The 21301-nt window shown below is 35.6% G+C and overlaps 1 protein-coding gene across 4 annotated transcripts in view; it reads right to left on the bottom strand.

The window, feature by feature from the left end:
• The window catches only part of MICU1 (mitochondrial calcium uptake 1), a 247095-nt gene that overhangs the window by 160189 nt on the left and 65605 nt on the right, over positions 1–21301 (bottom strand). For all 4 annotated transcript variants that reach the window (XM_019444492.2, XM_019444491.2, XM_053888569.1 and 1 more), the window contains 2 exons: positions 13738–13912; positions 2057–2219 (listed from right to left, as the gene is read on the bottom strand). In XM_019444492.2, coding sequence (XP_019300037.1) covers positions 2057–2219; positions 13738–13912 — 338 coding nt within the window. The remainder of the gene's footprint in view (positions 1–2056; positions 2220–13737; positions 13913–21301) is intronic.

The raw sequence follows: 21301 nt of genomic DNA on the forward strand, positions 1-21301 counted from the left end.
GAGCCCTGTGTCAGGCTCTGTGCTGAGAGCTCAGAGCCTGCAGCCTGCTTTGGATTCTGTGTCTCCCTCTCTCTCTCTGCCCCTCCTCCACTCATGCGCTCTCTCTCTCTCTCTCTCTCTCTCTCTCTCTCTGTCAATCTCAGAAATAAACATTTAAAAAAACTTTTTAAATGTTGGTGTTTATAGCTATGAGTTTCCTTCTATGCACTACTTTGCAGCACTGCATAAGTTTTGTTAAATTCTATTTTCTCTTTCATTTATTCAAAGTATTTTCCAACTTCTCTTGTGATTTCTTCTCTGATCCAGGGGTTAAGTGTATGCTGTTTACTTTCCACACATTTATGAATTTTCTAGTTTTCCTTCTGTTACATATGGATTGTTTCATTCTATTGTAATCAGAAAAGATACTCTGTATCATTTTAATATTTGAAATTCATTAAGATTTATTTCATAACCTAATATACAGTCTATCTTGTCTATTCTGGAGAATGTTTGATATGCACCTGAAAAGACTGTATTCTGCTGCTCTTGAGTGGAATGTTCTATAAATGTGTATTTGGTCTAGTTGGCTTATAGCATTAAGTCCTCTTTCTTCACTAACCTTCTTTCTAAATGTTCTATCCATTATCAAAATGGCAGTACTGAAGTCTCCGACTATTACTGAAGAACTATTCTTCCCTTTAATTCTGTCAGTTTCCTCCATATATTTTGGGGTCGGTCATTTGGTATGTATATATTTACCACGCTTATATCTTCTTGAGGAACTAATCCTTTTATCAATACATAATGTCTTTGTCTTGAAAGAGTTATTTTCTTAATGTCTAATTGGGGGATTATAATTAACATCTTTTTTTTCTTAATGTTTATTTATTTTTGAGAGTGAGTGAGAGAGAGCGAGCGCGCCCTAGTGTGTGAACGGGGCAGAGAGAGAGAGGGAGACACAGAATCCCAAGAGGCTCCAGGCTGAGTTGTCAGCACCAAGCTCGACACAGGCCTCAAACCCACGAACCCTGAGACCATAACCTGAGCCAAAGTTGGACGCTTAACCAGCTGAGCCACCCAAGTGCCCTGAGACAGTTAACTTAAAGTCATTATCTAGTAAGTGCAATGCTTGGGCTTCCTCAGGGATGGTTTCTGTCAATTTCTTTTTCTTTCTATTGATGGGTCATTTATTCCTGATTATTAGTATGCCATGAAATTGTTTTATTAAAGATTGAACATTTTGAATATTATAATGGGGTAATTCTGAAAACCAGATTCTCCCTATTTCCCAGTGTCTGGTGTGATATACATTGTGGAAGACTACATTCATCAATGTTTAGTGGTTTTTTTCCAAAATATTTCTTTTGCAAAGGCTGTGTTCTCTGTTTTGTGTCATCGTTGAAATTTCTGTTCTATTATCTAAATAGCAAGTGACCGGACAAAGACTTATTCAAATGTTTGAGGCAAAAAGAATGAAAACAAAACAAAACAAAAAAAACACCAACTCTCTTAATGTTTGCAGACTGGCTCTGAGCTGGGGACCTCCTTTAATTTTTAGCTAGAGCTGCTACATCTCTGCCTTAACTTTCACTACTTCCCTGCATGGGGCACAAAGATCAGCAAGAAGTACAAGCTCACTCAAGCGTTTTCCAAGCATGTGTCTGGCCCTGGGCATGCATGCCGCACTCTGGATTTCCAGGTATACGCAATGGTTCTTCGAAGCTTCTACACTCTGAAATGTCTTCCCCCAAAGTCTCCTCCTTTCTAGGCTTTTTAGTCTGTCTGCTGCTTGTCCCATCTGCAATCACTTGGCCCAATAACAAGTACCATATGTCTTTAAATCTTTCCAGTAGATGATACCTGGCTACAATCTCCTCAACCCGGTACCCTGGTTGAGGATTGGCTCATTAGACTGTGGGCTCCTCTTTTATACTGCTAAAGACTGGAATAATACGTGACATTCAGTCAGTACACAATGAATATAATTATTGCATGGACCTATAACGTTTAGGCAATACAAAGAAGAACATAAAAAAATTAATATCATAATCTTATTTTTCCCTTTAGCACTTACGTTCTGGTTGTTTTTCATTAGGTGTTATGGATCGCACAAAATCTTGGGGGGTCATAAACACTTCAGATTCACCAGGTTCATTGATTACTTTCAAGGTGGCAAAATAGCGGAAGATCTTGTCTGGTGTGGAATATGCTCGAATCCTATTCTCATATTCCATCACCTGAAATTAGAAATTCAGAGTGTTACTATATTAAGCAGTTCTCATTTTCATATATTTTCCATCTTATATCTGGAGTTATTCTATTATATATTTTTTTTCTACAACTGATTTTTTACACTAGACATAAACTTGAATATCAAAAACTTTTCAACCTTTCCCCTCTGATATAACATTCATATTCCAGTTGAGAAAATACTTAACTTTTGTTTAGAATTTTTTGTGAATAATTTTCTAATTTCTTAAATTACTGAAAGCCACAATTTGAAAATATCATATAATTCAAAAGGTCTCAGTAATAGGGTATAATGACACATACACGGAAGCCTACAGATTCCAAAATACCAAGTTTTTTTTTTAAAGGGATTGATTTTACAGTTTTTACTTTGATGCAATTTCTTAAATCCTAAAACAAGACAGAATTAGGAATCCATAGGTTTAAACAGCTAATGATCTTTCAAACACAAAGTACATTGAATTATAGCATTAAAAAAATAAAACTACACATCATGGAAACTCAATTAACAAGTCTGAGGCAAAAAACCTTTTACTTTTGATTACAAAATCCTTTATATATATCACATTTATTTTCTAATTTAAAAAAAGTTTCTTATTTTGAGGGAGAGAGTTACATGAGTGAGGGAGGGGCATAAAAAGAGAGAGAGAGAGGGAGAGAGAATCCCAAGCAGGCACTGCACTGACATTGGGGCTCAATCTCACAAACCATGAGATCAGGATCTGAGACAAAATTCAGAGTTGGATGCTTAACCGACTGAGCCACCCAGCCACCCCTACATATGCCATATTTAGAAAAGAGCAGAGCTGGGAAGAACACAAGTAAATACTTGAATAGTAACAAAATCAAATATGGCATATATTAAACTAAAAGGGTATAATATTAATAGGCCCATTTTTATCTGGCATCCAAGCTGTGATTCTGTGTATGCAACATACAAAACAGTGCATCTTCTACATAATCTTACAAATATAGGTATGAGAAAAATCTTTACCAAAATACCAGCTACACAGCACTCTGGTGAAAAGATTTCTCTCATACCTGAATTTTAGATGTTGAGATAGCCAAAAATAAATAGTAGCTTATAAATAACCAGTAGGAAATGTCAAGGCAATACAATCTAAAAATCCAACAGTTCAAAGTCTAAAAAGCAATTTGCTAATATTAAAAAAATTATTAATGTTTTTAATTTGCCATATTAACACAACTAATACTGTAATTGCCACTCCTGGCTAAATGGTCACTTTGAGGTCACTGACTGCAGCCGTTCAAGAGTCTTAATTCCACTACCTGATATGCTTTCAGCAACTAGGAAAGGATCTCTAATTTATAACTATACATGACAGGAATCTTCCAAGACTCATTTGCATTAAAATCTGAGTACTGTTTATCAAAAAACATTTTGCATGTGGCAAACACACTAAGCCTTAAGACATAGCTACAAGTCTTAACTCAAAGGCCCTTTTATATTATATTGTAACTACCTGCCGGATAATACTGGCTATAGAAGAAATAACTTTAGGACATCTGTATTCTTGTTCTTCAGAATAACGACAACAAAAATAATCAGTTTGTAATGTTTAGGGTATAAGCTATAGCTACTGCCAAAGATGTTTTTGTGAACTAAAAACTTAAGTTAATCTTATACAAGATAAAGATAGAAAGACAACAACTTAAAGTCAATAATTTTCAGATTCAAACCAGATTTGTTGATTGTTGCAAGTCCCTAAATTATGTTTCTGAATATTATTAGTTTTGGTTTCAAACAATAGGCCAAGGAAAGTAATAGACTTTTTGCATTCCCATATTGTTAAGAGTTTAATATAGACATACTGTATAGTACATATTTTATTTTTTTTCACTTAGTAATGTATCTTGGAGATCACACCATAACAAATGATATAATGATACAAAGCAGTCTCCTTTTAAGTGGCTTTATTCAAAGGAATTCTAACAAACTATTTCATAAAGCATTTAGAATATAGCATCCAAGATAATAATGGCTTAGAAGCCAAGATATATAGAAAAGTGGTGAAGAATTTTGAGATGGTTAGCCTGGAGAAAAGATTTACTAAGGGAATTATAATAGTTACATTCAATCATTTACTTAAAACATTCTGGAACTTCATGATGCTAATGCTAAGACAGTTCTCTTCAATAAAACTGCTCGTCCCAAAACAGTTCTCGGGTTTAATTTTGGTACAATGCTTAAGGAAAACCAAGGCTATAATATCTTGAGACCAAGTGAATGCAAGTGACTGTGAATCCCTGTGGGCCCTGATGTCAGAACTCATACATAAGCTTTGAATGCAGACTGCAGTCAGACCTTGGAAAAGGTAGCACGCAGAAAGATCTTGTAATAAATTAGTGTCTGGCACATTTTCTTTCAAGAGGTGATTTATAACACCCAATCTGTACCCTAACAGCTGTTTTCCATGTTAAGAACTCCCTCTCTTTTTCATCTAGTGAATTTCTGGCCATCCATAGTAACAATCATCTATTACAGGATGACCTCTTGAAGTTTTATGAAATTCCAAGCCCTATGACACCAGTCTCACTGAATATAAAGCAAATTAATTTCTGGCGGAAAAATTAAGGAAACTGCCTAATTATAGTAACAAAAGAAAAGAGAATAAAAAAGAATGAAGACAGCTTAAGGGACTATATATAGCACATCGTCAAATGGACCAAAGTGCACATTAAAGGGATCCCAGAAGGAGAAAGAATGAGAGAAAGAGGCAGAAAACTTATTCAAAGAAATGACTGAAAATATCCCAATCTGGGAAAAGAAACAGACATGGAGACCCAGGAAACTCAAAGAGTCCTAAACATGATGAATCCAAAGAAACACACAATGAGACACATTACAGAGTTTTCCAAGAAAATAAAAGCTGAAGGAGTTCATCAACACTAGATCACTCTTACAAGAAATGTTAAAGGTAATTTCTGAACCTGAGGTGCCTGGCTGACTCAACTGGTAGAGCATGTGGCCCTTGATCTCAGGATCATTGAGTTCAAGCCCCATGTTGAGTGTAGAGACTACGTTAACTTAATTTTTATAAACTTTAAAAAAAAGTTTTATTTATTTTTGAGAGACAGAATGTGAATGGGGGAGGTGCAGAGATAGGGGGAACAGAGGATCAGAGCAGGCTCCTCACTGACAGCAGAAAGCCCAAGGTGGGACTCGAACTCAAAAACCCTAAGATCATGACCTAAGCTAAAGTTGGACGCTCAACTGAGTGAGTCACCCAGGCGCCCCAATAAACTTATTTCTTCTTTAAAGGTAATTCCTGAACCTAAAACAAAGAGACATCAGTATAAGCAAAACATATAAAAATGTAAAACTCACTGGTGAAGGTAAATATATAGTTAATTTCAGAACACTCTTAATTTTGTAATGGTGGTGGGTAAATCACTTCTCATTAACATGGAGATTTTTTAAAAAGTATTAAACATAACTATAATAATCTGTAAATGGATAAACAATGTAAAAAGACATAAATTATGATATTAAAAACATAAAAGTATAAATGTAGAGCTTTTGTATACATTAGAAGTTAAGCTGTTATTGCTTAAAATACACTGTTACAAGATATTTTATGTAAGCCCCATGGTAATCATAAAGCAAAAACCTACACCAGATACACAAAAGGTGAAAAGAAAAAAAAAATCTAGGCATACTGGTACAGAAAATGATCAAGTCACAAAGGAAGAGAACAAGAAAGGAAATAAAGGGTAAAGGAATTACAAAACACTCTGAAAACAAATAACAAAATGGCAATAGTAAACCCATATCTATCAATAATTACTTCAAATGTAATGGATTACATCCTGCAATCAAAAGAAACAGAATGTTGAAATAAAAAAATAATACCCAACTATACTGTATACAAAAAGCTCATTTCAGTTTTTAGGACACACACAAGCAGAAGTGAAGTTGATGGTAAAAGATATTCCATGCAAATGGAAGCCAAGAGGAAAGCAGGAGTAGCTATACCACCAAACAAAACACACTTTAAGCCAAAGACTGTAGCAAGGGACAACGAAGAGAATAATATAATAATAAAAGGTCAATTCATAAAGAGAATATAAGATTTCTGATTAGTTATGCATCCAACACAGAGAACCTAAATATATAAAGCAAATGTGACCAGAATTGGAGGGAAAAATACACAGCATTATTTATAACAGCCATATTATGGAAGCAACCTGATGTCCATTGATAGATGAATGGATAAAGAAGAGGGGGTATGAAATATAACTCAGCATAAAAAAGAATGACATCTTGCCATTTGCAACAACATGGATGGGTCTAGAGGGTATAATGCTAAGCGAACTAAGAGAAAGGCAAATACCATAAGATTTTCACTCATATCTGGAATTTAAGAAACAAAACAAATGAGCAAAGGAAAGAGACAAAAAAACCAGACTCTTAAATATAGAGAACTGATGGTTACCAGAGAGGAGTGGGTTGGGGGATGGGTTAAACAGGTGATGAGGATTAAGGAGTACACTTGTTTTGATGAGTACTAGGTGATATATGGAATTGTTAAATCACTATGTGGTACAATTGAAACTAACACTGTATGTTAACTAACTGGAATTAAAATAAAAACTTTAAAAGGCAATAAACAAACAAACAAATAAATAGCAAAAACAAAAACAACCCACAAAAATCAATTGAATTAAATGGGCAGAATGACCTAAACAGACATTTTTTCAAGGAGGACATCCAAATGGCCAATGGATACATGAAAAGATGCTCAACATCACTAATTATCAGGAAAATGCAAATTAAAACCACAAGGAGATACCACCTCAAACCTATTAGATGGTTATCATCAAAAAGAAAAAAGATAACAAGTGTAGATGAGGATATGGAGAAAAGGGAACATTTTGCACTGTTGGTGAGAAAGTAAATTGGTTCAGCCTTAATGGAAAATAGCATGGAGGTTCCTCAAGAAACCTAAAAATAGAACTACCATATCATTCAGAAAACCCACTTCTGCCAAAGGAAACAAAATCAGTATAGTGAAGAGATATCTGTACTGCCATGTTCATGACAGCATTAGTCACAATAGCCAAGGTATGGAAACAACCAATGCATGCCATGGAATCCCTAAGGACTCCATGTAGCCAAATCAATTGTGAAAAAAGAAGAAAAGAGCTGGAGGACTACTACATGCTGATTTTAAGACTTAATACAAAAGCACAGTCATCAAAAGAATGTGGTACCGACATAAAGACAGATATACAGATCAATGGAATAGAAGAGAGCCAGAAATAAACCCTCACATATATGGTCAAATGATTTTTGACAAAGGAGAAACAACCATTTAATGGATAAAGGATAGTCTTTTCAACAAATGGTGCTGGGAAAATTGGTATCCACACGCAAAAAAAAAAAAAAAAAAATGTTGAACCCTTATCTAACTCTACATTAAAAAGTTAACTTGGGTTAAAGACCAAAATGAAAGACCTAAAATTATAAAACTTATAGAAGAAAACATACAAAAGCTTCATGACATCAGATTGGGCAACAATTTCTTGGATATGATACTAGATGCACAAGCAACAGAGGAAAAAAAAAGAGACAAAGTGGACTTCATGAAAGTTTTTAAATTTTGTGCATCAAAAGATAATATCAATACAGTAAGGAGGTAATCCATAGAATGCGAAGAAATTGTTGCAAACATATATCTGATAAGGAGTTAACAAACAGATTATATTAAAAAAACCCTAAAACTCAACAATTTAAAAAAACAAAAATGGAATTCAAAAATGGGCAAAGGATGTGAACAGACATTTATCCAAAGAAGATATACAACTGACCACTAAGCACATGCAAAGTTGTTCCACATCACTGATCATCATGGAAATGCAAATGAAAACTATACTGAGATACTGCTTCACATCTGTTAGGATGACTAATATAAGAAGAACAGAATATAACAAGCACTGGCAAAGATATGAGAAAAATAGAACCCTTGTTGGTAGGAATGTAAAATGGCACATCGCTGTGGAAAACAGTATGGGCTTCCATAAGAAAAATAAGATAGGATTACCATATGATCTAGCAATTTCACTTCAGAGTGTATACCCAAAGAACAGAAAGCAAGGTCTCAAATAGATATCTGTATATCTACATTCACAGGATCATTTTCCACAACAGTTACAATGTGGAAGCAATCCAAGTATCTGCCAATGGATGAATGGATGAGCAAAAATGTGGTAAATACATATCCTGGAATATTATTCAGCCCCCAAAAGTAAGGAAATTCTGACATACGCTAAAACATGATGAATCTTGAAGACATTATATGAAGTGCAATAAGCCAGTCAGAAAAATACAAACTGTATGATTCAGTATCTATGAGGTATTTTTAGCATTCAAAATCATGAAGAGAAAGTAGAATGGTGGTTTCCAGGGGTTGGGAGAGGAGGGTAGTAAAGAGTTATTGTTTAATGGGTATATATTTTCAGTTTTATAAGACGAAAACAGTTTCGGTAATGGATAGTGAGACAATGATGACACTCTATGATAAACTGTACACTTAAAAATTGGTAATGTGGTAAATGTTATGTTTTTAAATTTTTTTTAATGTTTGTTTTTGAGAGAGAGAGAGAGAGAGAGAAAGAGAGAAAGAGAGAGAGAAAGAGTGTGAGTGGGGGAGGGGCACAGAGAGATGGAGACAGAATCTGAAGCAGGCTCCAGCTGCTGAGCTGTCAGCACAGAGCCCAACGCGAGGCTCGAACTCATGAATCGTTGAGATCGTGCCCTGAGCCGGAGTCAGACACTTAGCAGACTGAACCACCCAGGCACCCTTAATTTTTTTTTTTAAGTTTATTTATTTTTGAGAGAGAGAGAGAGAGAGAGAGAGAGAGAGAGAGAGAGAGAGAGGGAGGGAGGGAAGGAAGGGCAGAGAAGGGAGACACAGAATCTGGAGCAGGCTCCAGGTTCTGAGCTGTCAGCACACAGCCTGATAAATGTTATGATTTAACTATTTTATTTCCATAAAAAAAATTTGGAAGAAAGAAAAAAGAGACCCTAGGAGATTAGGAAAAGAACTCATGAGAAAAACTGTAACAGGTATGTATGCCTGGGTGGCTCAGTCAGTTGAGCGTCCAATTCTTGATTTCGACTCAGGCCATGATACCAGGGTTGTGGGATCAAGCTTCGCACTGAGTCTGAAGCATGCTTAGGATTCTCTCTTTCTCTCTCTCCAGCTTCCCCTCTCCCCTGATTGTGCTCTTTCTCTAATAAAATAAAAAATATATAACAGAACAGCTACAAGATATACAGTATAGGTTGTGAACATTCAAGATACATTTAAGAAGAGTTCCAAAAGAAAATAAATTACAGTGAAGCAACAGTGAAGCAGTATGCAAATTTTTCTGAATTCAGGACTTAAAGTTCCAGAGGGAACAATAAAATTAAAAATTTAAAAATCAAAAATAAATCAAATGGAACTAGATAAAAGAATATAAATATTAAACAGAGGAGCATGTACAACAATGGTATAGCATAAACTGAGTGACAGCTCTTTGCACCTGAGAATTTTTTTTTAATTAAAAATAAAACACAAAAATGAACTATTGGGACCTCATCAAAATAAAAATCTTCTGCACAGTAAAGGAAACAATCAGCAAAACTAAAAGGCAACCGATGAGGGCGCCTGGGTGGCTCAGTCGGTTAAGCATCTGACTTCAGCTCAGGTCATGATCTCGTGGTTCGTGAGTTCAAGCCCCGCGTTGGGCTCTGTGCTGACAGCTCAGAGCCTGGAGCCTGTTTCAGATTCTGTGTCTCCCTCTCTCTCTCTGACCCTCCCCTGTTCATGCTCTGTCTCTCTCTGTCTCAAAAATAAATAAACATTAAAAAAAAATTAAAAAAAAAAAGGCAACCGATGGAATGGGAGAAGATATTTGCAAATGACATATCAGATAAAATCTATAGAAAGCTTATCAAACTCAACACCCAAAAAACCAAATAACCCAGTGAAGAAATGGGCAAAAGACATGAACAGACACTTCTCCAAAGAAGACATCCAGATGGCCAATCGACACATGAAAAAATGCTCCACATCACAATATAAATCAAAACCACAACAAGATACTACCTCACACCTGTCAGAATGTCTAACATTAACAACTCAGGCAACAACAGATGTTGGCGAGGATGTGGAGAAAGAGGATCTCTTTTGCACTGCTGGTGAGACTGTAAACTGGTGCAGCCACTCTGGAAAACAGTATGGAGGTTCCTCAACAAAATTAAAAATAGAACTACCTTATGACCCAGCAATTGCACTACTAGGTATTTATTCCAGGGATACAGGTATACTGTTTCAAAGGGGCACATGCACCCCAATGTTTATAGCAGTGTTATTGACAATAGTCAAAGTAGAGAAAGACCCCAAATGTCCATCGATGGATGAATGGATAAAGAAGATGTGGTGTATATATATACAATGAAGTATTACTCAGTAATCAAAAAGAATGAAATCTTGTCATTTGCAACTATGTGAATGGAACTAGAAGGTATTATGCTAAGCGAAATTAGAGAAAGACAAAAATCATACGACTTCACTCCTATGAGGACTTTAAGATACAAAACAGATGAACATAAGGGAAGAGAAGCAAAAATAATATAAAATCAGGGAGCGGGGGGGACACCTGGATGGTTCAGTTGCTTGAGTGTCCAGCTTCAGCTCAGGTCATGATCTCACAGTTCTTGTGAGTCTGAGCTCCACATCAGGCTCTGTGCTGACAGATCAGAGCTTGGAGCCTGCTTGAGATTCTGTGTCTCCCTCTCTCTCTGCCCCTCCCCTACTCATACTCAGTCTTTCTCTCTCAAAAATAAATAAACATTAAAAAAATTTATAAAAACAGGAGGTGGACAAAACATAAGAGACTCTTAAATATGGAGACAGAGGGTTACTGGAGGGGTTGTGGGAGGGGGGATGGGCTAAATGGGTAAGGAGCATTAAGGAATCTACTCCTGAAATCATTGTTGCACTATATACTAACTTGGATGTAAATTAAAAAGTGAGTAAATTATTTAAAAATCAATCAATCAATCAATCAATCAATCACACAAAACCACCAGGCCATGCATGACATTAATAAATCATGAACTAAGGACAATACAGCAATGTATTTTTTTTTAAGTTTATGTATTTTTGAGAGAGCGCGTGTAAGCAAGGGAGGCACAGAGAGAAAGGGAGACGGAGAATCCCAAGAAGGCTCCACACTGTCAGTGCAGAGTCCAACGTGGAGCTCAAATCAACAAACCATGAGATCATGACCTGAACCAAAATCAAGAGTCGGACACTTAGCTGAGCCACCAAGATGCTCCAGCAATGTATTGTTTATATTCATTTTGTTTCTTAATAAAAAAGGGAAAAAAAATGAAGCAAATATAATCAAATGTTAAAACTTGACAAAATGAGGGATGGATACATGTATGTTCATTATAGTAGTCTCTATTTTTTTCTCTCTGAATATTTTAAGTATTACATAAAAATCAAGAGAATGTAAAAGATCAAAGCCAAAAAATTTAAGTGAAAAGGGAGGATGTCAAAGAGAGCCTATGGAAAATGGAGCAGTTTGGTATTGCAGGGAAAGAGTGTGAATGGCAAAAACAAAAAAACAAAAACAAACAAAAAAAAACCAAAACACCCAACCAAAAAACCAAAACAAAACACGCTCAAAAATGCAATTTATTATTTTATTAAAAATGGAAAAATCTTTAACATGTCCATGTAGACTATGTAAAAAATGAAAAGACAAAGAAAGAGCAGCTGAGAAAACAGGCAGAGGAAAAAATAAGTGTTGAAATAGGTTGTTAGGGAAACAGGATAACATGTGGAATGGTTATCCCTGAATAGGGAAAACATAGCTCTTCCACTAAAACTTTACTGAAAGAATTATTTCAGAAACAGATTAGAAAGGTTTTATAGCCTTGGGAGCTACAAGTTAAGTAAATTACAATTATCAAGCTTTCATTTTTATCTGAGAAGTATGACATATGGTCATTGCTGAGCAGAAAGCAGGAGAAGAAAATGGAAAGTTCAAAAATAAATGCTCATTTGGATAAGTTTTGCTCTATTTTGTAAAATGGAAAATTTGACTTTATAAATGAAACTGCTGGCACAAGGTGAGTCTGAACTTTCTTCTAATTCACTCAGGGCAAAAGATTAAAAAAACGTATCATTGTGGAAATACCAATAGTTGACACTTAACTTATAATACATATTTTTGTTCAAATTCACCTCAACCAGTAATGGATTTGAGGGGCGCCTGGCTGGCTCAGTTGGATAAGTGTCCGACTTAATCATTATCTCATGATTCATGAGTTTGAGCCTCGCTTGGGGCTCTGTGCTGACAGCTTGGAGCCTGGAGCCTGATTCAGATTCTGTGTCTCCCTCTCTCCCTGCCCCTCCCCAGCTCATGCTCTCTCTTTCTCTCAAGAATAAATAAAACATTTTTTAAAATTTTTAAAAGAAGAAAAATGGATTTGAGAAATGAAAAGATTTATTTATTTATTTATTTATTTATTTATTTAGTAAGCGAGCACAAGCAGGACAGAGGCAGAAGGGGAGGAAGAGAGAGAATCTGAACCAGGTTCCACAGTCAGCACAGTGGGGCTGGATGTGGGGCTTGATTCCACAAATGTGAGATCATGACCTGAGCTGAAATCAAGAATCAGATACTTGACTAACTGAGCCCACCCAGGCAACCCAGAGAAATGAAAAGGCATATATAATAACTTCATCCAAACAAACACACAGAAGATCCAAATCTCTCAAAGGAACTTTCCTTGCAAATACATACCACACACATGCAACACACAAATAACTCAAATTATCTTGTTGTATTTATTAGCTACATTTTGGCAAGTGAAGGCAATTCCCTGAATTTCAATGTTATCGTGCAAAATGAAATTCATCCTTTTGACTTTTCATCACTCATGTCTGCTGAATTCAAATGCTCAATATCAAAGGTATTACTATACCGTAATTGAAATTTTTCTGAGGTAGAGGTCTATAACAACAGGTTGTATTAAAGATAGAAAATGTTGAAGTCATTTAAAGTTTATGCTATCATCAAAATTAGTTGAAGTTTTGGAAATATTTGTATATTTCCAAAAGGATGTTATCCCGCCTTTCCAACTGGGCATCATCAATCAGTCGTTCCAAAGACTCAACATATACTAGAACATTTAGCATCTGAAAGATACGGAAAGTATGAACCAACGTAGGTAGTTAAATTGAAACAGAAAATATATGCAAATCCTGATTACCAATCTTGGATCTTTTCACTACCCCCATTAACTTCACATTTCAAGATTACACTTGCCTTAGAACATGACAGAAAATAGCAAAAAAGGTGAATCTCTGCAAAGAGAATATGAACCATCTGAAATAAATGATAAAAGAGACTCAACTGCATTATTCTAACTTGTAATTAACTACAGTTCTGATTAATTTATAAGATTGTGTTCCATACTTTTCTGTCTCTGAATCCAGAACGTTTCTTCTTTTTCTCTTCTGGATGAGGCTCGAGACAAATACCTGCAGCCTTTTTTTCATGGTTACAAACTTCCCCTTCATCTTTATTCTTCCCTTTATCACCAACTTCACTCTTCAGGTTGTTTATAGATGGTGGAGATTCTGCAAGGGCCCTAGATATGCAAAAAAATAAATTTGCATTAATCCAGAAATAAATATTTTCAGGTACAGTTTAGCGGGAGCAATAGTAATGAAATTTGCGAAAAGTTCTACAGGAAGAGGTTCCTTAAAAAGTTAAAAATAGAACTATCGTATGATCCAGCAATTCCACTTCTGGCTCTATATCCCAAAGAACTGAAAGCAAGAGTCATGAAGAGATTTCTGCACATTCATGTTAACAGCAGCATTATTCACAACAGCTAAAATGTTTGAAGCAACTGGGATGTCCATTAACAGGTGGGTGGATAAAGATAATGTGGTATATACATACAAAGAATAATATTCAGCTTTAAAATGACGGGGATGATACCAAAAGCATAGGCAACAAAAAGCCAAGAGACAAGCAGGATTATGTGAAACTACAAAGCTTCACTACAGTGAAAGAAACAATCAACAAAATGAAAAGACAACCTATCGTATGGGAGAAAATACTTGCAAACCATGTATTTAATAAAGGGCTAATATTCAAAACATAGAGAACGCTTATAAGAGCCAAAAAAAAAAAAAAACAAAACCCAAATAACCTGATTAAAAAATGGACAAAGGAAGTGAAGAGACATTTCTCAAAAGAAGATACATAAATGGCCAACTATACATGAAAAATGTGCTCAACATCAATGATCATCAGGGAAATGCAAATTAAAACTGCAATGAGATATCACCTCACACCTGGTAAGATGGCTTTGGTAACAAAAAAAAAAAAAAAAGAAGATAACAAGTGGAGGTGAGGATGTGGAGAAAAGGGATCCCTGGTACATTTTTGGTCAGAATGTAAATTCATACAGCCACTATGGAAAACAGAATGGAAGATCCTCAAAAAAACAAACAATAGAACTGCCAAATGATTCAGGAATCCCACTTTGGGTATATATCCAAAGGAAATGAAATCAGGATCTCAGATATCTATATTCCCACCTTCACTGAAGCATTATTCAGAGTAGCCAAGGCATGGGAAGCAACCTAAATGCCTCTCAATCAACAAATATATAAAATGTGGGGGCACCTGGCTGGCTCAGTTGGTGGAACGTGTGACTCTTGATCTCTGGGTTATGAGTTTGAGCCCCACACTGGGTATAGAGATTACTTTTAAACATCTTAAAAAAAAACACCCACAAATAAATAAAATGTGGTATGTGTGTACTCCCCACCCACAGGAATACTATTCAGCATCAAAAAGGGAAGGAAATCCTGCCATTTCTGGCAACACAGATGAACCTAGAGGGCATTATGCTAAGCGAACTAAGCCAACACAGAAGAACAAGTACTATATTATACCACTTACATTATGAATACAAAAGAGTCAAACTCATAAAGGCAGAGAGTGGAATGGTGCTTTCCAGGGGCTGGGGGAGGAGGAAATGGGGAGATATTAGTCAAAGGGCGCAAATATTTAGTTACACAAAGTAAGTCTTAGAGATCCACTGAACAGCATAGTGCCTACAGTTAACAAAACTGTATTGTATACTTAGACATTTGCTAAGAAGGTAGATCTAATGTTAAGTGGTTTCTCACTAAAGCAACCTATAATAATAACAAATTAGAGGGTTAGAGAAAACTTCTAAAGGTGATGGACTGGTTTATGGCATACACTAATGATGGTTCACCGGTATATACTTCTCTCCAACTCCTCAAGTTGTAGGCATTAGTTATGTACAACTTTTTGTATGTCAAAAAAATTTAAGTAACTCAGAAAAAAAAAACTAAAAAGGAAAGGATATCATATTGCATGACACAACATTGTTGAACCTTGAGGACATTACACTAAGTGAAATGAGCCAAAAAGACAAATACTGTATTATGACCTTACTTATATGAGGCATCTAACAGAGTCTATTTCATAGAGACAGAAAATAGAATGATATAACCGGGGGCTGCAGGGAGGGTGAAACAGAGGTATTTAATGGGTAATGAATTTTAGTTTTGCAAGATGAAAAAGTTATAAAGATCTCTTTAACAACAGTGTAAATATACTTAACACTACTTAGCTGTATACTTAAAAATGGTTGGGATGACAAATTTTGTTATTTTTTTAACCAAAAAAAAAAAAAATGAATTGGAAGAATAAGTGTGAGACCAAAGGAATCAAAAATTGATACTGAAGTTAAAACATGTACATAACAAAATTCTACAGGAAGACAAAAACCTAATGGGCTTACCAAGTTAATTCAATTATCAGTAGCAAGAAAAAACCTGAATGTACAGGAGAAGCCCCTCTAGCTAGAGCTTGAAACTGACAATCTATTCTATAAAGATTTTTCCTAACTTCTTCATCCAAGAGAATGATTCTATTCTTTCAAACTGCTACATGATTTGGTAACTAAACCATATCATAATTTATGTTACTTTTGTATTCCCAGAATCTACCTTGCTCTTTAACTATTAGGGGGACTCAAATGACTTCGTTGTTTTTACAAACCAAAAACTGTCAAATATCAGCACTGTCATATGGTTCAACATAATAGGTAAGAACATTAAGAGACTGGTTGTTCAGAAAAAGGAAGGAAGTAATAAAGATTAGAGTAGATATATACAAAATAGAAACTAAAAAAACAACAGATCAATAAAACCAGAAGCTGGTTCTTTGAGAAGATCAATAAAATTGATAAACCTTTAGCCAGATTTATTGAGAGAAAAGAGAGGTGAGAGAGAGAGGGAGAAAGAGAGAGGGAAAGAGAGGACTCAAACACAATCAGAAATGAATGAGGAGAAATAATGACTGATACCACATATATACAAAGGATTATAGGAGAAGATTATGAAAAATTATGTGCCAACGGAGGCACCTGAGTGGCTCAGTTAGTTAAACGTCTCACTCTCACTCAGGTCATGATCTCATGGTTCTTGAGTTCAAGCCCTGTGTCAGGCTCTACATTGACAGTGTGGAGCCTGGTTGGGATTCTCTCTCTCCCTCTCTCTCTCTGTCCCTCCCCACTTGTGCGCGCTCTCTCTCTCTCTGTCTGTCTCTCTCAAAATAAATAAATAAACTTAAAAAAATTATGTGCCAACAAATTAGACAACCTAGGATAAATGGATAGATTCCTAGAAAACATATAACCTCCCAAAACTTCATCAGGAAGAACCAGAAATTTGAACAGACCAATTACCAGCAATGAAATTAAATATTAAATAGGCAATCAAAAACTCCCAACCAACCAAAGTCCAAGAGCAGATGGCTTCACTGGTGAATTCTACTAAACATTTAAAGAAGAGTTAATGCCTGTTATTCTCAAAATATTCCAAAAAATAGAAAAGGAAAGCTTCCAAATATATCCTATGAGGCCAGCATTACCATGATACCAAAACCAGATAAAAACACTACAAAAAAAAGAGAACTACAGGCCATTATCTATGATGAACATAGATGCAAAAATCCTCAACAAAATATTACCAAATTGAATCCAACAATACATTAAAAATAGCATTCATCACAATCAAGTGGGAGTTATTCCTGGTATGCAAGGATGGTTCAGTATTCACAAATCAATCAATGTGATACATCACATCGACAAGAGACAGGATAAAAACCATATGATCATTTCAATAGATGCAAAAAAAGCATGTGACAAAGTATAACATCAATTCATGATAAAGCACTCAAGAAAGCATGCTTAGAGGGAACATATCTCAACATAATAAAGGCCATATACAAAAACCACAGCTACCATCATACTCAATAGTAAAAAACTGAGAGCTTTTCCCCTAAGATTAGGAGCAAGACAAGGATTGCACTCTCCCCACTTTTATTAAATGTAGTACTAGAAATCCTAGCCACAGCAATCACACAAATAAAAGAGATAAAAGGAATCCAAACTGGTAATGAAGTAAAACTTTCATTATTTGCAGATAACAATATACAATATATAGGAAACTCTGAAGATTCCACACACACATACACACAAAAAAAAACTAGAGCTGACAAATGAATTCAGTAAGGTTGAAAGATATAAAATCAATATACAGAAACCTGTTGCATTCTCATACAAAATACACTAATACAATATTCTCATACAGTACATTCTCATACAATATACAGAAACCTGTTGCATACACTCATAATAAAGTAGCAGAAAAAGAAATTAGAAAACAATCCCATTTACCATTGCACCAAAAATAATAGAATACCTAGGAATAAACTTAACCAAGGATATGAAAAACCTGTACTCTTCAAACTATAAAACATAGATAAAAGAAACTGAAGATGAAACAAATGGAAAGATATTCCATGTTCATGAATGGGGAGAACAAATATTGTTAAAACATCCATACTATCCAAAATTAACTACAGATTTAATGCAATCCCTATCAAAATACCAACAGTATTTTTCACAGAATTTGAACAAATGGTTCTAAAATCTGTGTGGAACTACAAAACACCCAAAATAGCCAAATCAATCTTGAAAAAGAAGAACAAAATTGGAGGTATCACAATCTCAGATTTCAAGATAAACTACAAAGCTGTAGTATTCAAAACAGCATGGTCCTGGTACAAAAAGAGACACAGAGATCAACAGAACAGAGAGCCCAGAAATAAACCCATGATTATATGGTCAATTAATTTACAACTAAAGAGGCAAGAATATGCAATTGAAGAAAGACAGTCTCTTCAAAAAACGGTGTTGGGAAAACTAGACAGTTGCATGCAAAAGAATGAAAGTAACGCACTTACACTACACATAAAAAATAAACCCAAAATAGGTTAAAGACCTAAATGTGAGGCATGATACCATAAAAATCCTAGAAGAGAACACAAGCAATGATTTCTCTGACATTAGCTATAGAGACATTTTTCTAGGTACGTCTCCTAAGGCAAGGCAAATAAAAACAAACAAGCAAACAAAAAAATTAAACAAACAAAAACAACTACTGGTACTATACCAAAATAAAAAGCTTCTGCACAGCAATGGAAACAATCAACAAAAACAAAAAGACAATCTACTCAATGGGAGAAAATATTTGCAAATGATGCATCTGCTAAGGGGTTAGTGTCCAAAATATACAAAGAACTTCTACAACTCAACACCAAAAAAAAAAAAGAAATAATCTAATAAAAAATGGGCAGAAGACATGAACATTTCTAGAAAGAAGACATGACATAAAGATAATCAACAGTCACATGAAAAGATGCTCAACATCACTTATCATTAGGGAAATATAAGTCAAAAGCACAATGAGATATCACCTCACACTTGTCAGAATGGTTAAAATCAAAAACACAAAATAAACAATGTGTGGAGAATAAGAAACCCTTGTGTACTGTTGGGGATGCAAACTGGTGCAGTCACTGCGGAAAATAGCATGGAGTTCCTCAAAAAGTTAAAAATAACATTACCCTACAATCCAGTAATTTCACTATTGAGTATTTACTCAAAGAATATGAAAAATTAATTCAAAACAATAGATGTACCCCTGTGTTTACTGAAGCATTACTTGCAACAGCCAAAATTTGGAAGCAACCCAAGTGTTCATCAATAGATGAATGGATAAGGAAGATGTGGTATATATAGACAAGGGAATATTCCTCAGCAATACAAAAGAATAAAATCTTGCCATTTGCAACAATGTGAATGAATCTAGAGGGTATAGAGGGCATAATGCTAAATGAAATAAGTCAGTCAGAGAAAGACAAATACCATATGACCTCACTCATATGTGGAATTTAAGAAATAAAACAAGTGAACACAAGAAAAAGACAAACAACAACAACAACAACAAAATAGACTCTTAAATATAGAGAACTGGTGGTTGCCAGAACTGGGGGGACGGATAAAATAGGTAAAGAGGATTAAGAGTACATTTATCATGATGAGCAATGAATAATACATAGAATTGTTGAATCACTATACTGTACACATGAAAGTAATATAACACTGTACATTAATTATACTGGAATAATAAATAAGTAATAGGGTGCCTGGGTCGCTCAGTCAGTTGAGTGTCTGACACCTGATTTCAGCTCAGGTCATGATCTCAGGGTCATGGGATCAAGCCCCACATTGGGCTCCACACTGAGCATGGAGCCTGCTTAAGAACCTCTCTCTCTCTCCCCCACCCCTCTGCCCCCCCATTCCTCTTCCCTGCTCATGCATTGTCTCTCTAATATAAAATAAAATAAATTTAAAATATTATACTGGAATACTAAATAACAATAAAAACTTTAAAAAACAAAAAGAAGAGACTGGACACTATTTTTTTTTTAAGAGAAAGTTTGTTTTTTTTAAAGTTTATTTATTTTGAGAGAGACAGCATGTGTGTGAGCAGGGGAGGGGCAGAGAGAGGGAGAGAGAGGATCCCAAGCAGGCTCTGTGCTGATAGCAAGGCTCAATCCCACCAAATGTGAGATCATAACCTGAGCCAAAATCAAGAGTTGGTCATTTAACTGACGGAGCCACCCAAGAAAATTAAAAAAAAAATTTTTTTTAACGTTTGTTTTTTGAGAGAGAGAAAGACAGAGGGTGAGCAGGGGAGGGGAAGAGAAAGTGGGAGACACAAAATCTGAAGCAGGCTCCAGGCTCTGAGCTGTCAGTGCAGAGCCCAGTGCAGAGCTAGACCCCATGGACCGCAAGATCATGACCTGAGCTGAAGTTGGATGCTTAACCGACTCAGCCACCCAGGCTCCCCAAAAGTTTTTTTTTTTAACTTTTATTTATTTATTGTTGGGGGGGGGGGGGGAAGAGAGAGGGAAGAAGGGACAGAGGGCAGGGGAGAGGGAGAGACAGAATCCCAAGCAGGCTCTGCACTGTCAACGCAGAGCCCAATGTGGGTCTCAATCTCATGAACCACGAGATCATGACCTGAGCCAAAATCAAGAGTTGGATGCTTAACTGACTGAGCCACCCAGGGCGCCCCCACTATTCTTTTATTTTAATTATCCAGAGTTCCCAACCCAGTGCCTCACACAGAGAAAGCATGCAATGTGCTTTCTAACACAAAAGGAACAAAAATGGAAGTCCTCATCTATGTTGACCAGAAAAAGGATTAGAAAAATATACACTGGGATTAAAATACTGCAATATGAGAAATTTCTTAATGTAATCATTTCACATGACTATTTAGAGAAGACTTAAACAAACAGTTCTTATTTCATTTACTTGCAAATAATATTTTACACGTTAACAAAGTCAAAGAAATATCTGAATTTGTAAGCAAGAAAAATAATTGAATGTTTTAAAGGCTAAATCCTAAAAATAAAAAAATTAAAAAAATTTTTGTAATGTTTATTCATTTTTTGAGAGACACAGAGAGAGCACAAGCAGGGGAGGGGCAGAGAGAGAGGGAGACACAGAATCGAAAGCAGGATCCAGGCTCTGAGCTGACAGAGCCTGTCACAGGGCTCCAACTCATGA

This window comes from Panthera pardus, unplaced genomic scaffold, assembly GCF_024362965.1.
Source record: "Panthera pardus isolate Hobbes unplaced genomic scaffold, ASM2436296v1 HiC_scaffold_22, whole genome shotgun sequence".
In the NCBI taxonomy this organism is placed as follows: domain Eukaryota; kingdom Metazoa; phylum Chordata; class Mammalia; order Carnivora; family Felidae; genus Panthera; species Panthera pardus.